Here is a 23,332-nt window from a genome sequence, read left to right on the forward strand (position 1 = left end):
ATCTAAAATAAAACCTTGTGCCAATCCAATGACAGTTTCTCTGATTTACAAACAAAACACAATGTGCTTTTAAAAACCACTTTGAACAAATAAGATACAATTATCTTAAATTCTGTTCAGCTTGTAATGTAGCTATATCTTATTCAGATGAATCATATTAGTAATTGTGTTTCATTTAAAATCACAGACATTTAAAGTACGTGTCAATGGCAGTGACAAAGATAATTCTTGCAACCATTAGCAGCTTATTAAAATTACCTTCTTTTTCAATCTGTTGCACATGAGGTGGGCACAGCCTAGGACAGCACATCAACTCTCCCAACAATTGAGGCCCTTAAGTCGTAAAATACAGATGGCTTGAAGGCTGATTCCTGTGTTGGTCTCAATTTCAAGGCTGGCAGAATTAGCTCAGGGGCTGTGGGGTAGCCTGACAGACCACTCTTTTTGGATTTCAAGCAAGAAGTGGGGAGGGTACATGGCCCTTAAGCACACCTTTTCCACATTGGGTGCAAATCAAACCTGAGGACTACTTGCCCAAAGGTGCTCCATACCCCCATCCAGGCTTTTGTGAAGCTCCTGTTCTCCACTTCCTACAAACCGCACTCTGACTCGTGGCTGAGCCACAAAGCCTCCCTTACTTCTCTGTGAACACCTTGCAGTTAGTTGGCCCCAATCTGGGGAGCACCTATATTGCCAGTGTTACTCACTGCTGCCATTGGCATATCTGGGACTACAGAATTGCCAACCATCAGAATGGTCAATATCTATCTGATGCAGTCCTCCACCCAAGTGAGGGGAGGAAACCCAGTCTCCAGTCAATTAACATTTCATGCTGATTCTTCAGATGGCAACCACTTGAAAAATCCTGCCCATGATTTCCAATGATAATGGTTCAGCTTTCTATAAGTCATTGCACACATGTTACAGGCGAAAGAGAACCAGCAATGACCAGCAATGTGCAAGTTCACACAGTTACATTTCAACACAAAATTCTGTAAAATTTACTTTAGTGTACTAAAACAAGTATTCTATGTACATACTTTTTTTTAGAAAGCTGTTAAAAGCCAGCTCTCCTGCCAACAGAAGCCAAGGCCAAAATTTTACTCTCCTCCAAGCAGTTTGGGGAATGGCGAGAAAGTTGGAAAAATACAGCAAAAATGTAAAACTCAGATTCTTATCATTGAGAAAAAGATCATTGATCTTTGCCTTCATTTAAAGGAGCAAGTTCTGAATCTCACTAATGAACAACAACTATACAAATGTTTCTGTGCACTCACAAACCCATTACAAGTTAATCTCACCTCGTTTCTATGCCACTGCCCATTCTCCACTCCTTCCCAGAAAAACTGGATGGAACCAACACTCAATATGAAAGTCAGAGCAGTTACCTGGAGCAGCAACTCACCACTTGCTTCTCCAAGCTTTCATCCAACTGTGTCTTCATCACAATTTCCCTGCATGTTCCATGGACACCATCCTCTTCCACCAGAAAATTGGGCAATGCAACATCATTAGCATTACCACATTATTATGGCCACTTTCAGACGAGCCTCACTTTAGCCCTTCCAGAATTCACTTTGGCAAGCATAGGCAATTGTGACTTGCATGCTTCTGCCAGGTTGTTTTACCTACCGCGATACACACACATCCCAGGCAACAAGCATAGAATGCATCTAATGGCTCATAGCTTATATTTTTGCATACTTGGAGGCTGCCAGTCTCTGTGACAAGCATTGATTGTTAAGTGCAGTGGAAGAGATAGGCAGCTTTCACAGTTCACCGAATAGTCAAGAGGGTAGAGAAATTGCTATGATAATATCACACCTACATCATGTACCAGCAGCATACAAGGAAAACACTTTGCATATGCATCAACCAGTTGGCAACTGGAGTAGTATTCACTGGGCTCAAGGACAACTACAATCAGTAAGACTGTAACTCCAATCAGTCAAGGGTAATGTTTGATTCAGGTCTAGGCATGTGCCAATTTTTCCTGCAATGTGTAAGGGGATAATTTAGTATAATGTAGATCGAACAGTAATTAGTGGTGGTGGATAAGCAGGATAGAAGATTGAGTAAGAAGCACAGAGATTAGGAAGGGTTGGTCATTTTGGGAAAGTGAGAGGCATTGTGTGGTCATGGTGCATTAATTACTGAGAGTTGTAGTCCATCAGCCTTCATGAGTTGAGTGCGTAATGACAGAATTAGAGTGAGAAGCAGGCCCTAGAGTGTGAGATAGTATAGAAAAGATGGTGGCAATTTCCACTGCAGAGCTCAAAAAAATCATTAATCTTCCTTCTCCACTGCTGTATGTGACTCTCCTTCGATATTATCATGACCCAGGCCTCTATCACCATCCATTCTGGCTGCTGAAGCAGGGAAAAGCACTGCCCTCCTTTCCACAGCCCCATCCACCAACAATCCCAAATACCTGTGGGAAAACGAAGGAACTAACATGCCTTTCTGTGCTATTGACTTTGGAATAACAGTGTAGGACCACAGTGTGAATGGCAGTTCCTAGCTTGCAATGGTTGAAGGGCTGTGGAACTGGGATTTTAATATGACACGCTGCATGAACGTTGCAAAGTCCTGATCTGGATGAGCACTTCTGCCTTTCCTGCTGCACAATTCTATGAGATCGCAACCAGAGAGGCCAGCTGCATAATTAATGAGCTGAAGAGAGAATGATAGCATGAGAAAAGTCGACATAGACCAAGGTGGAACACTCACCATGTCACCCAGAAAACACTTTGCCCAAAAAAACTCAGCCTATTAGAGTATGATTAAAGAAGAAACAGATAAGAAAGAAATTATTTAGAATGTTTAAATAAAAGTGTAAAAAGAGAAACAGAATAGGAGAATTAATAAACATTGTTTGTTAAAAGCAACTCATGACATTTTATTCAACTCATGTCAAAGAGGCTCACTGAACCAACAAGTCTATAAACTTTTCCACCAGAGACAGTTACTGAAATGATATTCTCTCTGCCCATTCCTGGACCTCTTGAATCTTTCCCTACTCAAACACTTACAATTCATTCTCAATTGATTTTATAGTCTCTATTTCAATAGTTACTTTTAGCAAGGCATTTTTTTTGTTCTAATGATTTCCCTGTGATATTTGTTTTAACTTAGTTTCTCGTTCCTTGCATATTGGCCTTCAATCTATGGTCATTGTGATCGCTTCACCAACTAGAATAATGCAAACAATTGTTCACTATGCATTTTTTCAAAACTTCCTATAATTTCAAGGCCTCCGTTCTCGCTGAAGCTCAATTTAGAAGCCTTTCTTCATAGAGTCTTACAGGACAGGAGGTGGTCAATGAGCCCACCGGCCTTTGTTAGTTGTTTGAGTTATTTAATTCAAACCACTTCCCTACTCTTTGCCCACAGCAACACAATTTTCTATCCCTTTCAAGTATATCTTAATTCATGACCAGAGCCTCTTATTCCTGATAAGTCTAATGAATTTTGCTGTACAGTTTCCATAATTCCAAAATCCTTACTGTATTGGACTGCCCAGAAAAGCACACAAAAGCCCAACCATAGCTTAACCAATGCCCTGTATAAATTTAGCATAAATTATTTGTCTTAAAAACGAGAATTCATTTGCCTTGCGGCCAATCCAACATGCAAATTCACCTTCAACGATGATTATACCTGCAAAGAATAAAAAGACTTGCATTTTGTAACAAAAACGGAAATCACTAGAATAGTTCGGCAAGTTAACGTTTCATGCCAAGTGAACCTTCCTCAGAATACTCCCTCAGACTGAAATCCAGTCATGGTAGTAAATGTACTCCACTAACTCTCTACACCATTCACCATTCTCCTAACTGAGGTACAACATGCACATCACTGTATCTATTTCAAATAAGAAACTAGTGCAGCAATGTTGAATTTATGACTTTGATAGCTATTGCCTGTTCGACATAGGGATGAATTGGGGAAGGTGGTATTCTAAATTGGTCATCTTTACTGTTTGCTTGCAGATGTGAATGACTCTATCACACTAAGGGTGAGTCCATAGGTGGCTGTATAAATTGATGTTGCTTCTGCAGGCTCTGTTACACTTGGGGCAGAAGGTGGTCGTGGGAAAATGTGGGAGAGGCATTGGGTGTGGCAGCGTGCTCCTTATCCTGTTTTTGCCTGGCTTCTGCTTTTTCCCAAGGGCAGAAGCCAGGCAAAGTTCCTCCTCCACTTTGGTCAGTGTTGGGCCAGTGATTCCCAGGCGTCTGTGGAAATGTCACACTTCATCAGTGAAGCATTGAGGGTATCACTGAAGTACTTCCACAGTCGACCTGGGGCTCACCTGCTGTTTCAGAGCTGGGAGTAGAGCACTTGCTTGGGGAGTTTTGTGTCAGTCATGCAGATGATATGCCTAGCCCATCTCAGCTGATCAAGGATTGTCATTGCCTCAGTGTTTGGGATGTTAAATGTGTTAATGCTGCTATGATGGCTAGAACAGTCAAAATGACTGACTCCTTCACATTAAGTGCAGAGGCTTTCAAAGCAATTTCTCTTTGAATCCACACGGATGACGTTACTTTCACTGACTGCAGTTTTATTTATTAACTCATGGGTCATGGGCATTTCTGGCTGGCCAGCATTTACAGCTCATCCCTAGTTGCTCTTGAGAAGGTGGTGGGGAGCTGCCTCCTTCAACTTCTGCAAATAATGTGCTGTAGGTAGACCCACAATGCTCTTCGGGAGGGAATTCCAAAATTTTGACCTAGTTGCACTGGAGGAACAGCAATTTCCAATCAAGATGGTGAGTGGCTTGGAGAGGAGCTTGCAGCTGGTGGTGCTCCCATCTGTGTGCTGCCCTTGTCCTTCTAGATGGTGTGGTCATGCGCTTGGAAGGCACTGTCTAAGGATCTTTGGCGAAGTTTTGGACTGCAGCTTGTAGAAAATACATACAACTGAGCTTTAGTGGTGGAGGTATTGAATGCTTGCGGATGTGGTGCCAATCACGTAGGCTGTTTTGTCCTTGATGCTTTGTCAAGCTTCTTCAGTGTTGTTGGAGCTACACTCATCTAGGCAAGCGGGAAGTATTCCAACACACTCCTGACTTGTGCCTTGCAGATGGTGGGCAGGCTTTAGGGAGTCAGGAAGTGAGTAACTCGTTGCAGTATTCCTAGCATCTCATCTGCTCTTGTAACCACCGTATTTATAACTTAATGACATTCACTGAGGTTATGTTTCAGTCCTGTTCTATTTAACATCTTTGCTTGTGTTTAACTCAAAGCATTGTAAAGGAAAAAGCAAAGACTGCCACTTGGATCTTGACCACATTCACTGAATGAATTTTCTCTGCTCAATATCACTGTTCACACCAATTGCATATTCAGCAGGTGAATTAGCAATGGTTGGCAGATTTCTATCAATAAAATGGCTTGCGAGCATTATAGCAGGTCATTGTTGCAGATGAATTCAGATTGACTGATAATTCATTGGTGTTGAGAATAAAATATTTTTCTATGAAATCATACATTCTACACACTCAGCATGTAAATTAGCAATCTGAGATGGCTAACAAAAAAAAGGTCTTATGCATTTAAAATTACAGCTACCTGCTGTAGTGCCAGGCAATTAAATGGCAATGCAGTCTGCATCTTACTTATTGTTAATAAGTTTGGGCAGCATGATGATTCAGTGGTTAGTACTGCTGCCTCGCACCACCATGGAGCAGGCACAATTCCAGCTTTGGGTGACCATCTGTGTGGAGTTTTCAGGTTCTGCCATGTCTGTTTGGGTTTCCGCCAGGTGCTCTGGTTTCCTCGCACAGTCCAAAGATGTGCAGGTTAGGTGGATTGGCCAAGTTAAATTGCCCTATATTGTCCAGGGATGTGCAGGTTCGGATGTGGATTAGCTATGGGAAATGCAGAGGTACAATAGCATCGAGGGCTGGGTCTGGGTGAAATGTTCTTCCGACTCGATGGGCTGAATGATGTCTTTCCGTAATATAGACACTCTTTGATTTTATTACATCTGCTGGAGCCCTTTTGCACTGCTGTTCATTTCATATAATTAAAATAATAACACTTCATGACAGTTTTTTTTGTCATATTGGCTATCACTGTTTCATACTTAATTTTGACCTTTTTTCACATGCAAGATGTAACCGTCTTATTAATATCAGAGTCTGAGAGACACTAGACTAATCATCTAACTTCCCAAGGTAAAATTTTGGGGACTGTCAAATCTCATCATTGTATTTCATGATATTTGAATTCAGTAAAATGTGGAATTAAAAGCTAATCTAATTGTGACCATGCAAAATCTGGTTCACTGATGTCCTTTGTGGAAGAAAATCTGCCATCCTTACCTCGTCTGACCTGCATGTTACTCCAAGCCCACAGCAATGTGGTTGACTTTTAACTGTCAACTGAAATCAGTTCAATGATAATTAAAGTTGAGCAACAAATATCAACCTTGCCAGTGATGCCTATGTCCCATGCAAGAATTTTCCAATTTTTAAAATCAGGACTTGCGGCAATTTTCAACACCAATATCCTTGTGTATAGTAGTCACAAATTTAACAACTATCAAGGTAAATTACATGCACAATACAAGTAGATGAACAGAAATATCTCTAAACTGCTTTAATCACAGAGAAATTGTGACATTTTAATGACTAATTCTGCAAAATATGGAACATCTATAGATTGAGCATCATCTTCCAAGAAAACTATTCATTCTATACAACACCCATGAACAATTCACATATAGTTGGCTATAATTTTTTAAGTTAAATCCCAAGAGTCCCAATACTTTATTTTGTATTTTTTTTTTGTAAACAACTATTTTGCAGCAACAACACCAACATTCAGGGCCCTGAATCTCGAACCATGCAGAAACAAAACCACAATGACGGCGATTTGCAAAGTCATCAGGCACAACTTAAATACAGAGAAGTAATGCATGCCTGAACTAGCTGGCTGACATGCCTCCCCTCACTGAGCAAGGCAGTCTGAAGATCACCAAGCTTGATTCATTGATCTCACTATAACATTTCAGGTGGGTGGAAGGTGATTGATCAGAAAAGCAATGACTTTCTGGTGTACTATAGAACGTGGGTGAGGGATACATTTCTGCTGCCCTTATCTGCAGTTGCCTAATTTTCTGGTGGGGACCACTTGCTAGGCTGTATTCACGTGAACAGTTGCTGACTGCAAGAGGTCCATTGTTTGCTCGTCAAGCAAGACCAAATTTCAACAGCCTGACACTTGAGGAAGCTTCCCAAATATATAGAGAAATGTCTGAACTGATCTTTTTTAGAGCACTCTTTCCCAATTAGCTGAAGCACCCTAACACGAGTCAAATTCATACAGTCAAATCTAGCAAAAAGCTCCTCAGTGCAATGTGAACAACATAATGAAACAAACAATGGTGGCAAATGATAAAGTGATCTGGAGAACTATGGCTAACATTGTACTGCTCTACATTAATTATGTCCGTATTTTGATCCCATTTGTGACTTCTTAAATTTTTTTATCTTTTATCCTTTTACTTTAACCTGGTGCTCTTTAAATGCATCCCTTCAGCTTGCAGAATGAATAATAGGCTGTAGACTCAGCGCTGAGTGACTCCACAGGTCAGCTAACAGGAACTGCATTTCCCATCCGTAGCATTTCTCGTGCAACCTCGTTTCCCGGTTGAAAACTGATTATATTTCTCACGTGAATAGTTGGCAGGTGAGAATGTCGACCTCTACTGAGACTTAACCACGAAAAACAGTTCTAACAACCAAAATATTTAAAATTATTAGTGTACCGTCAAGTTGAAAATGAATTTTAAATCAGATCAGAATATATTTGCCCTGTCAGATGCTATGAATTAGTAATTGGAAGTGCATTGTACAATGGTATGGTTGAAAAATATACTACATATTGATAGTGCCTTTGATGTAAGCAGGTTAAAGAATAACAATAGAGCAAGCATAACCAACCATTCAAACACCCACTGAACAGCTTCTGTAAACACCATGAAATATTTATCAAATATGATGCCCTTTCTGTGTCCTCTCTCCCACCCACACAAACATAAAGGATTTCAATAGGAAGCATGCATGTGTACAGTATGGAAATATCAGCTGATTCATTAAGACACTGATTCATTAAATCTACATCACAATTACTGAAACTCTTAAAAGGTTTTCATCACAGAAGACCAGATTTGTTTTCTTTCTTTTTCTCTGGGAACTCATGGCTACACTCTATAAATTTATCAAGGATACCTTAATGATTCAAACAAGTATCTGGCCAGTAAGGTAATCAGTGTCTAATTTATAAACCTCTCACCTTAGAATGAGATGAGCTTAGGTGTAAACCACACCTTAACATGCAAGAATATAAACATATGAAAAAGCAGATGAATAGGCCATTCAGCTCCTTGAGTCTAGTCCATCATGGGTAATCTGATTGTAACCTCAAATCCACATTCACACCTACCCTGCTGGCCAAGAGGGAAATGTAGTCATCTGCATAAAGCATCAAATCAAAGTCCCAATTGACTACCTCAATGTGTCAGTTGAAGGTTAGAGATCCAAAGCCCTGCTCCTGAAAGAGTAAAAGTCACACAATGTCCAAGCAAACATTATCCTCTCACTCATTTAATTCCTTGCTGCTTGTGGATTCCTGTTGTTTGGCTGCCACATGGAACTATATCTGAAAATGTGTTGCTGGAAAAGTGCAGCAGGTCAGGCAGCATCCAGGGAACAGGAGAATCGACGTTTCGGGCATAAGCCCTTCTTCAGGAACTATATCACAATGGGGGCAATATCAAAATAATTTTCAATACTGGCAAGGTTCAGTAGTGTGAACAAATCCAACAACCAACTGGGGAAGAAGCTATATTTTATTTTTAAAGAGTAAGCTTACATATTTCTTCCAAGATTCTGATCGCACCGCTGGCACTACCCACTTTGGGATGCAAGCTGAATGGTCAACCGACTTGTTCATACAGTGAAATGCACTTAAACACAATTCAAGACAGGCAAAAGTGAGGACTGCAGATGCTGGAAATCAGAGACTACATTAGAGTGGTGCTGGAAAAGCACAGCCGGTCAGGCAGCATCCGAGGAGCAGGAAAATCGACATTTCGAGCAAAAGCCCTTCATCAGAAATGAAGGCAGGGAGCATCCAGGGTGGAGAGATAAATGGGAGGGGGGTGGGGCTGGGGAGAAGTAGCAAAGAGAACAATAGGTGGATGGGGGGGGGGGGGGGGGGATGAAGGTGATAGGTCAGAGAGGAGGGTGGAGTGGATAGGTGGAAGATTGACAGGTAGGATAGGTCATGAGGATGGTGCTGAGCTGGAAGGTTGGAACTGAGGTATGGTGGGGGGAGGGGAGATGAGAAAACTGGTGAAGGCCACATTGATGCCCTGGGGTTGAAGTGTTCCGAGGCAGAAGGTGAGGTGTTCTTCCTCCAGGCGTCGGGTGGTGAGGGAGTGGTGTTGGAGGACGCCCAGGACCTACATATTCTTGGCAGCGTAGGAGAGGAGTTGAAATTTTGGGCCACGGGGCAGTGGGGTTGATTGGTGTGGGTGTCCCAGAGATGTTCCCTAAAGTGCTCTACGAAAAGGCGTCCAGTCTCCCCAAAGTAGAGGAGACTGCATCGGGAGCAACGGATACAATAAATGACATTGCTGGATGTGCAGGTGTAACTTTGATGGATGTGGAAGGCTCCTTTGTGGCCTTAGATGGAGTTGAGGGAGGAGGTGTGGGCGCAGGTTTTGCAATTCCTGCGGTGGCAGGGGAAGGTGCCAGGAGGAAGGGGAGGTTGATGGGGGTGCGTGGACCTGACCAGGTAGTCACGGAAGCAACGGTCTTTGTGGAAAGCGGAAAGGGATGGTGGGGGAAAAACATTCCTGGTGGTGGGGTCCGTTTGGAGGTGGCGGAAATGTCGGCAGATGATGCGGTTAATGCGAAGGTTGGTAGGGTGGAAGGTGAGGACCAGGGAGATTCTGTCCTTGTTATGGTTGGAGGGGTGGGGTTTGAGGGCAGAGGTGCGAGATGTGGATGAGGTGCATTGGAGGGCATCTTCATCCACGTGCGAAGGGAAATTGCAGTCTTTAAAGGAGGCGGCCAACTGGTGTGTTCTGTGGTGGAACTGGTCCTCCTGGGAGCAGATACGGCGGAGGTGGAGGAATTGGGAATACGGGAAAGCATTTTTGCAGGAGGTAAGGTAGGAAGATGTGTAATCCAGGTAGCCGTGGAAGTCGGTGGGTTTGTAAAAAATGTCAGTGTCAAGTCAGTCGTCATTGATGGAGATGGAGAGGTCCAGGAAGGGGAGGGAGGTGTCAGAGATAGTCCAAGTGAATTTAAGGTCAAGGTGGAATGTGTTGGTGAAATTGAACTGCTCAACCTCCTCGTGGGAGCACGAGGTGGCACCAATGCAGTCATCAATGTAGTGGAGGAAGAGGTGAGGAGTGGTGCCGGTATAACTACGCAAGATAGACTGTTCTACGTAGCCGACAAAGAGACAGGAATAGCTGGGGCCCATATGGGTGCCCATGGCTATCCCTTTGGACTGGAGGAAGTGGAAGGATTCGAAGGAGAAATTGTTATGGGCAAGGACCAGTTCAGCCAAACAAATGAGAGTGTCAGTGGAAGGGTACTGTTGGGGACGTCAGGAGAGGAAGAAACAGAGGGCTTGAAGGCCCTGGTCATGGCGGATGGAGGTGTAGACGGATTGGATGTCCATGGTGATCCCAGATATACCAGGAAAGGATGACCAGCCTGGCCATCAGGGAACATTTAGGTCTTGAAGGTCAAAAACAATGCAAAAGTGGCGGAGGAAACTATAATTCTTATCTTAGGAGCTCAGTGAGAGTGAGATCAAGTCAGAAAGGGTGTGATAAGGCAGAGGAAGAACAATGGTAAATGAAAGGAATTGGAAAAATACCAGGAGGATGGCAGTCAGATCCAGGAAAGGATCAGCAAACATCAAGAAAATGTCACCTTTTTGATTTCCATGATTCATTTCCCTACAGGCAGTGTTTTAATGATCTCACCAGAACACTCAATGTAACCAATTGATTCCCCACCACGATTATTTTCTTACAATATTGTTATATGCATCCTTCATTCGTTCTCTTAATAGTACCAGACGTTACGTACTGATCTCGCATCAGGAATCACATGCTCCACAGAAGTCAGCCCTACTTCTACACTCTACAGGATTTTAGCAGTCGATTGTCTATTATGCAAGGGTCAATGCTTAGATGCTGTTGTTCCCCTTTGACACTGTCTTATCCTGTATACATCTGCTATTTATCCTCTACTCCCATTCTTCATTACTGGACCCATGTGGAAGTGGCCATTGTGAACACCATAATAAGGATTACTTCATTCATCTACTTTTCTATGAGCTTAAGTCAAGCATCATTCATGCATAAAGAATGTAATTTCTGAGCTGGATGAAAAATATTCCAGACTGTTGAGTGACTCAAGGGAGGAAATAATAGGGGCACTGGTAATAATGTTCTATTCTTATCAGGTCACAGGGGAGGTGATACAGGACTGGAGGACGGTCAGTGTGGCATATTATTCAAAAAGAGAGAGGAAGGGATCAACCAGGTAACTACAGGCCTGTTGGTCAAACCTCAGTGATGGGGAAAATACTGGATGCAAACCTGAGGAACAGAATTAATCCACACCTGGAGAAGCATGGATTAATTGAGAACAGTCAGCATAGTTTGGTTAAGAAGAAGTTATGTCTGAGCAACTTGATGGAATATCTCTAAGAGGTGACCAGGACTGAGATAAAGGCAATGCGTTCGATGGAGTCTACTTGGACTTCAGTAAGGCTTTTAGATAAGGTCACACATGGGAGACTAACAGCGAAGGTGATATCCCATGGAATCCAAGGAAATTTGGCTATTTGGATCCAGAATTGGCTAAGTGCCAGGAAGCAGTGGGTGATGGCTGAGGGTTGTTTTTTTGTGACTGGAAGCCTGTATCCAATGGGGTTCTGCAGGAAATGTTGGGGAATGAAGAAGGGTTGATCCATAAGTTTGTGGATGATTCAGGAGGCGATGACCCAATGGTACTCTCATTAGACTCACACATCACTCATCGGCAGTTCCTCGCAGACAAGGATCTTCCACTGTCAGGACAAATCCATGTGTGGCAGTACAGTTCAATGTGGCCTCTGCTAGACTATTATTCCAGAGATCCGAGTCGGCTCTGTGGAGCTGGATGCAAGTTGTTGTGGAATTTGAAAGTAAATCTGGAATTAAGAGTTCAATGATGACCATGAAACCACTGTTGATTGTCAGGTACATGCATCTGGTTCACTAATGGCCTTTAGGGAAGGAAACTGGTGTTGTTATCTCGTCTGGCCATTTTATGATTCTAGAACCACAGCAAAGAGATTGACTCTTCACTGCCCTTCAGGCAATTAGGGATGGGCAATAAATTATAGCCTAGCTCATGACACCTGAATTTCAAATTGAATACAAGAAAGATATGAAAATTAGCGGTGCTCTAATTAGTAAAAAGGATAGCTTAGAATGCAGGAGAATATAGATGGGCTGATCAGTGGCCAATGGAATTCAATCTGAATAAGTAAAAAGTGATTCGCTTGAGCAGGAAAAACAAGGCAAGGGAACAGATGATGAAAAGGGGATCAGATGCAAATTGGTGTTCATGTCCATTGGTCCTTTAAGATAGCAAGATAGGTCCATAAGATCACAAGATAGAGAAGCAAAATCAGGCCATTCATCATAGTGAGTCTGCTCTACCATTCGATCATGTTTCTTAACCTATTCTCCTGCTTTCTTCCAGAATCCCTTTATCTCCTTACTAACCAAGAACCTACCCATCTCTATCTTAAATTTCAAGCAATGACTTAGTCCCACAGCCTTTTCTAACAATGTGTTCCACAGATTCACCAGCCTCTGGTTGAAGAAATTCCTCCTCTTCACCTCAGTTCTAAAGGGTCGTCCCTTCAGTCTGAGGCTGTGCACTCGGGTTGTCTTCTACTAGTGGAAACATCATCTCCATGTCTACTCTTCCCAGGTCTCTCAATATTCTGTCAGTTACAGTGAGATCACCTCTCATCCTTCTCAGGTCCATGGATTACAGACTCAGAATCCTCAGCCACTCCTCATATGACAAGTCCTTCATCCCTGGGATCATTCTAGGAAACCTCTTCCGGACGCCTCCTACACCAGTATATCCTTCCTCAGATACGGGGCCAAAACTTGCACATAATATTCCAAATGTGGCTGGACCAGAGCCGTGTACATCCTCAGCAGTACATCTTTGTTCTTGCATTCTAGCCTTCTTGAAATGAATACAAACATTGCATTTGCTTTCCTAACTGCCAACTAAACCTGTATGTTGACCTTAAGAGAATGCTGAACAAGGACTCCTAAATCCCTTTGTGCTTCATATTTCTGAAGCCTTTCCTCATTTGGAAAATAGTCTATGCCTCTATTCTTCCTATCAAAGGGCATAACTTCACATTTTACCACATTGTAACCCGTCTGACACTTCTTTCTCCACTCAGCAAGCATGTCCATGTCCTTCTGCAGCCTATCTGCTTTCTCAACACTACCTGTCGTTCCAGCTTTTTTGTGTCATCTGCAAAGTTAGCAACAATCCTTATCCAGATTGTTAATGTACAACGTGAATAGTTCTTCCAGCACTTATCCCTGCAGAACTCCAGTAGTCACCAGCTGCAATCTTGAAAACGACCTCTCTATTCCCACTCTCTGCTTTTTGCCAGTCAGCCAATCCTCTATCCATGCCAGTACCTTGCCCCGAACTCCATAGTCTCTTATCTTATTTACCAGCCTCCTGTCCAGCACCTTGTCATGATTGAGATGAGAAATTATGAGGGGCATAGACGGGATAGACAGGAAGAAATAGAGGGATCGATGACCAGTTGGCATAGATTTAAAGTAAGAGGCAGGAGGTTTAGAGGACATGCGAGGAAGCAATTTTTCACCCAGTAGATAGTGGGAATCTGGAACACATTGCCAAAATGGGTGGCAGAAGCCATCACAAAATCTGAAAAGTATTTAGATGTGCACTTTGTATGTATGGGCCAACTGCTGGATTAGGAAATGGGATTAGAATAGTTAGGTGCCTGTTTTTGACCAGTGCAGATTCATTGGGCCAAAGGGCTTCTTTTCCGTGCTCTAGACCTCTTATGATTCTCTGCATTTACCTCTATTTCTCTGTCGAGTGTAAACAAGCTCCATTTTCAGCTTGGTATATCTTCTATCAGAAATGAATTATAGAGTCATAGAGATGTACAGCATGGAAACAGACCCTTCGGTCCAACCTGTCCATGCCGGCCAGTTATCCCAACCCAATCTAATCCCACCTGCCAGCATCCGGCCCATATCCCTCCAAACCGTTCCTATTCATTTACCCATCCAAATGCCTCTTAAATGTTGCAATTGTACCAGCCTCCACCACTTCCTCTTGCAGCTCATTCCATACACGTACCATCCTCTGTGTGAAAATGTTGCCCTTTTCTATCTTTCCCCTCTAACCCTAAACCTATGCCCTCTAGTTCCGGACTCCCCGACCCCAGGGAAAAGACTTTGTCTATTTACCCTATCCATGCCCCTCATAATTTTGTAAATCTCTATAAGGTCACCCCTCAGCCTCCGATGCTCCAGGGAAAACAGCCCCAGCCTGTTCATCCTCTCCCTATAGCTCAAATCCTCCAACCCTGGCAACATTCTTTGAAAATGTTTTTCTAAACTTAAGTGTACTTCTGGCTTTTCAGTGTCATTTCAGAATTAAATCACTTTTGCACCATGAAATATAATCTAAATTTAAGGTTTAAAAAAGAACCAAAATAGAAAATCTCATCTACTTTTAAGTAACTCAAAAATTAACCAGAACAGAGATGTACATGTAAGATCATACAAATATCTTGATCTCTTCAACTTTACTTTGTTCGTGAAGATTGTTACTCCTGTACATATATGGTAGAGTTTTGTTGTTCAAATCCCAGAGTAGGGTCTCAAGAGCAGCAAATACCAAAGTAAAGGCAGGTCTGGAACAGGTTTGCTCTGATTTTCCAACTGCAACTTGCCATTCACTCCTACCGTTTCACAATGGAATTTTCTACCCTGTTAATATTTTAGATTGGTCAGATACAACAACCTACTATTAGCATCCAGTACCTTACCTGCTCCAAACAATCAGCAGTAGTCCTATATGTCACAGTTTGTTTAGAATCTAAAGCCTGCTGTAGCTTTCCAAGAAGCTGGTTTATCTGTTGCTCCTTTTGATATAGTTGAGCTGTCAAGGACAGGTGTCTTTGATGATGCTGTGCCTCACTGGATTTCAATGCTTCATATCGCACGTTCAGCTCACTGTAGTGCTAACATAAAAATGTATATCATCAGTACAGAATATTCAGGTAGACACAAGAGAATCATACGCAAAATAATTCCTGCAAGGGAAAAAAGTCAGCACTTGATAAAGTCTTTTTCTTTCTTAAAATACCGCAAGGATAGATCAAGACAAAAGCACAGGCACACAGCTGGAGATCAAGACGACAGAAACCTTTTACAGAATAAATAATCAATGGGAGAATGTGTGAAAGAAAAAAAATGAGAACAACTATCACTTATGTAGAATCTTTCATGACCACCAGGTAAGACTTATAACACGCAGGTAAGATTTTCCATTTTGGTTCTTTTATAAACCTTAAATTTAGATTAGATTTAATGGTGCAATAGAGATTTAATTCTAGAAACTGGTAAGATCATGTGTAACACTTTTTTTATATCATATCCAACTTTAGTCTCCATTAAAGTCACTGTGACAATGAAGTCTAATGAAAGCAAAGAAAATGGAATAGAACATATATTTCTACTTGGGAGAAAAGAATAGTTTGACAATTGAAGCCTGTACAATATCTGTACACTTCAGTGAGAGGTGCCTCAAAAGGCTTCTCTAAAAACATCATCCCGATTTAGCATATTCCAAACTGCATGGAGAACAGAAACAAAAAGTCGTATAGCATGGAAACAGACCTTTCTGTCCAATTCGTCTGCACCAACTGGTTTCTGGTTTGAATTTGAAAACCATTTGAAATCTGTTTTTTGTACCTAAGATGGCACTGGTGAATGGTGGCGTTGTACACTTTTCACTGTACTCCTGTACTTTTGTTCTTGAGTAGACATGACAATAAAACCTAATTCTATTCTTAACCAAATGTCATTCAAATGTTATAACTGTACTTGCATCCACCACTTCTTCTGGCATTCCATTCCTCATACGAACCATTCTCTATGTAAAAAGTTGCCCTTCATGTCCTTTTTAAATCTTTCTCCACTCACCTTAAAAATATGGCCCTTAGTTTTGAACTCCCCCACACTAGGGAAATGACCTTTGCTACTCACCTTATCTATGCCCCTCATGATTTTATAAACGTCTATAAGGTCATCCCTCAACCTCCTACGCTCCAATGAAAAAAGTCCCAGCCTATCCAGCCTATCTTTATAACTCAAACCTTCCATTCCTGCCAACATTCTAGTAAATCTTCTCTCTACCCACTCCAATTTAATAATATCCTTCCTATGACAGGGTGACCAGAACTGTATACAGTACTCCAGAACAGGCCTCATCTAGGTCCTGTACAACCTCAACATGACATTCTAACTCCTATACTCAAAGGTTTGAGCAATGAACACAAGCCTCTAAACTACCCTGTCTACATGTGATGCAAATTTCAAAGTCTTATGTACCTGAACCCCTCGGTCTCTCTGTTCTACAACATTACCCAGCACCCTACCATTAACTACGTATGCCCTTATTTGTTTTACCAAAATGCAATACCTCACATTTATGCAAATTAAATTCCATCTGCCACTCCTCAGTCCATTGACCCAATTGAATATTATACCACCTGGCTTGTATTTGCATAATGTTAATCCTTTGGTTCAGAAAATTTGGACAATTTTAGAAATGTTAGAGAGAAAGCTATTACATAGTTGCCTCCATCTATCTTTCTCTCTAATAAAACCACTACACATTTGAACAATACAATTCAAAGGGATGCAAAAACATGCTGCTTTAACTTTCAAGAACAAAGTTCAGTTCATCAGACTGATCTCAAAATAATTGTTGGTGTAAGTTAGAATTACTTAAGTGCTTATTTTAAAAATAGATACTGTTTTTACAAAAATATCAATTCAGGAGTTCAATTATTTAATCTTATGAACAGATTGGAGATCAAGTTCCAATGAACTGAAAGGAATAAAAATTAGATGTGGCCTACAATAAAAAAAGTGATCTGTCCATCACATTAACCCCATATTATGAAATTGAAAATCCATCATGTGATTTGCCAAACACCTTATAATTCTTAAACATTTTCAAATTTGTTTTATTTATACAAATTGTACCACATACCTTTTGATAAGACCTAGACTCCAAGGCATGAGCATCTTCCTGATTCCTCAGGACTTTCTGCGTATCCAGGTTGAGGGCTTGTAGTTGCTGGATGACCTCAGCTTGCTGGGCTGCATGTTCAATGCTTTCCTTGTATAAACACTGTAAATCCTGTAACTCCTTCCTGTTATTTGCAAAGAAAAGATAAAAAGACAACTGACAGTTGCAAAATAGGGAAGGCCAATCCGAAATTCAACAATCCAAGTATGTGGCATCAGCCTTGTTATCCGGATGACCAAAACATTTTCTGCTACCATCTCAGTTTAAACATTGTTGAAATATAAGAAATGTTGCTGAAGTTTTTTTTGTCATATACATCAGAACAAACACGAAAATGTTAAATTTCAAATGACCACATTAACACTATAGGCGAACAAGTGCTGACTTATTGGTCAGCCAATTCGGATTGAGCAAGCATTGCTATGGAGAAAGCAAGCAGGAATTACAGACTCCACAAAATGCTAGATGATTTTTTTAAAAAGTCATGTTTTTTCTGCTTGCAGAAAACATGCCCCTACATATGAATGAATATCACTTCTTGCTTCTTCTTAGGCTGTTCCTCAAGGCTGAGGATGGATTTTTTCTCACTCCATAGTTGTGGCTCCTCAGTTGACGACATAGTCCAAAGCCGCATCAGAAAACTGTTCAGGCAAATGGTAGTAAATGAGGAAGGTGGGTAAAAGACTCAGGTTTTCCCACGTTTCTTCCACTGTTCACATTTGGCCTCCACCAGGCATGTTTTGGGGATGGTTGAAATGGTTGACCGTCACATACATCTTCTCCAATTTGGGAAGTTTTGGGCAAGAGTTGGAAGTCTTTCAAGATGTCCTTGAGGCATTTTTTCTGGCCTCCTCCAAAGCTTGGAGTGGAGAGATTGTTTGGAAGTCTTGTGTCATGCATATGAACAACGTGGTTCACTCAATGCAACTGATTGACCATAACTGATGTCATTGCCTCAGTGCTGGAGATGCTAGCAGCAAAGAGAACACTGATACTGGAGTGTTCATCCTGACATTCAATTGGCAACATTTTGTAAAGACATCGCAAGCGATAGCTCTCCATATGTCGGCTGTACATTGTCAATATCTCCAAAGCATAGAGAAATGTAGTTACAATGTCATTCTGTCTGACATAATCAGTTCCAGATATAAGGTCTTTATCATCAAACAATCTGCTCCCCAGGTAGCCAAAGACTGAAGTGGCAAAAAGTTGAATTTGAAACGATAAGAGTTCATCCACATTGTCCAGTAGCTCACCATGGAACTTAATAAATAACGGGCACATATGTGTGGGAGGGGAATGCTGGTAGAGATCAAAGAGGCCATGTATAGAGTTTGAAAATGCTCACAGCATTTTCAATGATTATGTCCATTGAGGCTATTGATAGGGGAATGCACATTGTGACTCTGGTAGAAACTAACCACCAGAAGGATGCTATTGAGGACCATTTTTGCAATAATCTTCCCTGTGGTGGACAGTCATACTACAATCTGTAAATACTGCCATCAATCTTATCTCCTTTCTTGAAAATAGTTACAATTACGACAGCTCAAGAACCTTTTTTCAGATTCGAGTGCCAGGAATGCCTACCTCTCATATTGCAGCAGGGATTCTGGTCGCACTGACAACCTTATTGAATAGTTTTTTCAACCTCATGACAGGATGGGGTTCTCTAAAATGGTGGCAGGTAGAATTCTGTGGAAAACAGTCAAGACCACTCAGGTTCAGGATGAAGTTCTTGTTGAGCAGATATTCAAAGTGTTTCTTCTAACAAATGCTGACTGCCTGTGTCCTTAATGAGTGCCACTGCATTCTCAGCTCTCAGTGGAATAGGCTCTTGGGTGCTAGAGCCATTGTGGTCTTGACTGTACTGAAGAATTCATGCACATCATGACTGTCAGTGAGTTGCTGAATTTTGTATGCCTCCTTCCACCCACCACCTTTTCTTCAGATTCTTGTTGCACATTTGTTTGTAGACCTTCTTTCCTTTGGGTTTTGGTGAATCTTGCAGTTCATGAACGTCATGTGCCTGCACTTTAGTCCCTCCTGGATCTCCTGGTCATTCTGTTCATGTAGTATTTTAGGACTGGATTTTCCAAAGACTGGCAATCACAATCTCTGGCAGATTGTTACTCAGATTCTTCATTTTATGGAAGAAAGAAACTCTGCATTTCGGAGAGGAAATTCTGCCTAGGGCTACCTCAAAAATCTAAAGCCAATTTCCATTCTGACAGTTCTTTTGTAAAGCAGAACTGTCAAACAAGATAAACCACAAACGTTTTCACAGCTGTTGCAGTATTCAGAAATTTTAAGTTGACAGCTGCTGTCAAGCTTTATATAGGTAACATAAATGTGATGTTAGGGTGCTGGGAGGGTATGATGCCAGATGAATAGGGTTTTAGAGTGCCAGGTAAGTAAGGTGCCAACTGAGAAGGGTGCAGGATAACAGGTTTAGGATGCCATATAAGGAAGAGGCAAGGTGACAGCTGTGGAAGGTGTAGGTTACCAGGTCTGTAGATGCTAAATGGATAGCAGGTAGAGTGCCTTGTGGGTCAGATGCCAGGATGTAAGTAGCAAGCCAAGTGATGCATTATTTCAATCAGAATGGATGGGAAGATTGCATCCATTTTGAGGGTGTGGATGCAGGTTTTCAGATCTGTAAAGTTTGGAGATCAGGTCTGCTGGCAGGGGGAGAGTGGTATCAGAGGATGCATCAGGTCAGGCAGTGGATGAGGGTATGATCGTGTCCAGAAAGAGTGTCAGGTCATATCCTGTGGGCCGTGTCAGGTGGGGGTTGTGCAAGGGCCTGGGAGAGATGTGGTTGGGGGTGTGTGCAATGTATGACCTATATTGTGTCATGACTCTGGAGTTAGACTACATATTTTTCCGAAATAGCTACTTCACTTAGTTTCATCGGAACTGTCCAATTTAAATGGGGACTTTCAGAGGGTTCCAAAGAGGGACTGCTCAGAGGAAAATTCAGTTTCCCAGATAAATCCTTTGGAATGTGCTATGATGGGAATTCTGCAGGGTCACCACGCGCGACTCATATCTATGCGAAAATAACAATTGGCCAGTGGCAAATCCAGGTGAAAATTTCCTTGTAGAGAAACCAAAAGTCTCCTGCAAACAGTAAATATGATAGATTCATGGGAGGACCGTGTGCTCTGGGCATTCTGTCATTTCAAACAAGTATAAATAAGCCGCATTTGAGCTCAACTGATCGACTTATCAGTTATTATAAAAGCTGTTATCTCACTCAGAATGGTTCTGCAACTGCTGCCTAATTGTGGGACAGCACTAACAGTGATTGTTTGATTTTAGGTTTTCCATGTAAGGCATGTTTGAGTATCGTGTGCCTATTTAGAACAACTAAAGGAACATGCTGTTTGATTCAATCATTGGGATATATGGCCTGCGTACCTGTCATCACACTGGCATGGATATTCATGCATGACATTGCTTAATTGTGTGGTAGAAAGAACATCTATTTACATTGACCACACCATCCTATAAGTGGAAAATGGCACTCGTAGCCACTGCACAATGGAACCATGAAACATCTTGCTTAAGCTTTTCTTCAAACTTTTAAGCTATTTAGACCAGGTACATTTCAGGTCCAGAGGTCCAGGAGATTTTGAGATGCCAAAGATAGGGTAAACAATGACATGGAGCAGAACATGTTGTCAATGAACTTGGGGTGCATCTTGGTCCTCACTACTTTCTCCACAGCAAAACCATTTGGAGTCGATTAGCCTACCTCCTGTAATAGAAATCGTTCTGACCATTTAAAATTTGGTATTGTTCCATTTGTCCTGATGCATATGAGACATATACATACTGCTGAAAAGAGAGACACACTTCTGCACTATCGAGTGAAAGTCAATTAATTTCCTTTCATAAATATAAACATTGTATGCATCGAATTGATTTTATTCCTTCAATATTCAAAAATCATACATTTTAGATAGCTATTGAAAGAATCTATTATTGCTTGTTGTGGATGTAGATGTAGGAACACAACAATTCCACCGAACAAAGTATGTTTTGAAAATTTTTGCTGGATAGGAAAACTTTTGATGTGTCTAATAAAAAAAATGACTCTAATTGACATCTCTTTCTGGCTCTAACACTTATTTAAATACTAAGCAAAAGGCCCTACAAAATAACATTACACATTCAAATACATTTCACAGTCTCTAAACACCAATCAAAAACATTTCTAATTGATCACCATTGTACTTCATCACCTCTCAAAAGATTCTCATTCTGAAAAAAGGAATCAAAACTGTATTCATGACTTTCTTTTCTAAAATCTTTCGGAACAACCATGTTATTTCCAAGATCCGAGATTGCACGTGCATTGGTATGTCCTGGGCCCTCTACAATATACTTAAGTTTATCTTAACGTAGTTAGCATAATGACTGTATTTCAAAGTCTTGTTTATACAGTTTCAATGCTGATCTAAATATGTTTCAATTTCATGTGATGATGTAAAGTTGTGGCTAATATATACTTATTGAGCATAATTTATTGAACAGCAAAAAATAAAATTTCTTTCACAGAAAACAAAAGCAATCATGCACAGACGCATCAAATCAGCACCAACAAAACTACTCAATTTACACTTGCCCCACTTTCCAGCACAGCCCGTTCTCTTGAACATTATAATATTTCAAGTGCTTGTCCATGTTTTAAAAGGTAGAGTCCTGGGTAGTGCTGTCAAACAGAGACCTGGGGGTTCAAATGCATCGTTCATGGAAAGTTGCATCACAGGTAGACAAAGCAGTAAACAAGTCATTGGAACAATTGCCTTCATTTCTCAGACCACTGAGTTTATGAGTTGGGAAGTCATGTTGCGGTTATACGTGGAATTCGTGAGGCCTGTGGAGTACTGTGTACTGTTCTGCTTGCCCTGCTTTAGGAAGGATATTATTAAATTGAAGAGGGGACAGAAAAGACTTACCAGAATGTTGCCAGGACTGGAGGGTTTGAGTTATAAGGAGAGGCTGGATAAGCTGGGACTTTTTTCAATGAAGCATAAGAGGTTGAGGGGTGAGCATTTAGAGGTTTATAAAATCATGCTGACCATAGATAAGGTGAATAGCAAAAGATCTTTTTCCTTGGGTTGGGGATGCTGCCTTCTTACTGACTCTTTAATTATCCACCCTGTCCAGATCCCTCATAATTTTATGCACCTCAATCAGGTCGCCTCTCAGCCTTTTTTGTTGTAAAGAAAACAAACCGAGGTTATTCAGCCTCTCTTTAAACCTAAGCTGTTCATCCCCAACAATGTTCTGTTAAATCTCCTCTGCACTCCTCCAATGCAATCAGATTCCTCCATTGGTATATAGAATTGTAAACAGTACTCCAAATGTGGTCTAATCAAAATTTTGTATAGTTCCAGCATAACACTCTGTGCTTACAACTGATGCCACCACTGATAAAGGCAAGTATAAATGCTAGATAGAAAAATATTTTGTAAGAAATTATATTTAAATATTTGGCACTTTGGGAAATAATACTGATCAATCACTGGTATGACAGCATAACAGACGTATGACAGAACGAGTAATCTAGACATCAGCGATAACAGCCCAGAGACATGCCTCCTGGGGAAATTAAATTTAATTAACTAAATAAATCTAAGAAAAATATAAGTACTATATCAGTAATGGTGATGAAGAAACTTTCTACATTGGGGATGAGATTCGTCTTTGCAACATTTTCCCTGAGTAAGTTTATCACCCTCATCCTGTCTGGCCTATATGTGATTCCAAATCCACAGTAAAGTGGATGAGTCAAAAAACTTCTGAAATGGCTTACACAAGTTACTCAATTGTTTTTAATAAAGTACCTTACTAACACACTCACAGGGTAATTAAGCATACGAGCTAAGT

The 23,332-nt window shown here is 41.2% G+C and overlaps 1 protein-coding gene across 3 annotated transcripts in view; it reads right to left on the minus strand.

The window, feature by feature from the left end:
* The window catches only part of cntln (centlein, centrosomal protein), a 470,872-nt gene that overhangs the window by 340,756 nt on the left and 106,784 nt on the right, over positions 1–23,332 (minus strand). For all 3 annotated transcript variants that reach the window (XM_087995387.1, XM_087995398.1, XM_087995382.1), the window contains exons 8-9: positions 17,393–17,551; positions 15,159–15,353 (exon numbers count right to left, since the gene is read on the minus strand). In XM_087995387.1, the coding sequence (XP_087851513.1) occupies positions 15,159–15,353; positions 17,393–17,551 (354 nt within the window). The remainder of the gene's footprint in view (positions 1–15,158; positions 15,354–17,392; positions 17,552–23,332) is intronic.

This window comes from Chiloscyllium plagiosum, unplaced genomic scaffold, assembly GCF_037043375.1.
Source record: "Chiloscyllium plagiosum isolate Xiang-an unplaced genomic scaffold, Cpla_swu_hap1 HiC_scaffold_2, whole genome shotgun sequence".
NCBI classification, from domain to species: domain Eukaryota; kingdom Metazoa; phylum Chordata; class Chondrichthyes; order Orectolobiformes; family Hemiscylliidae; genus Chiloscyllium; species Chiloscyllium plagiosum.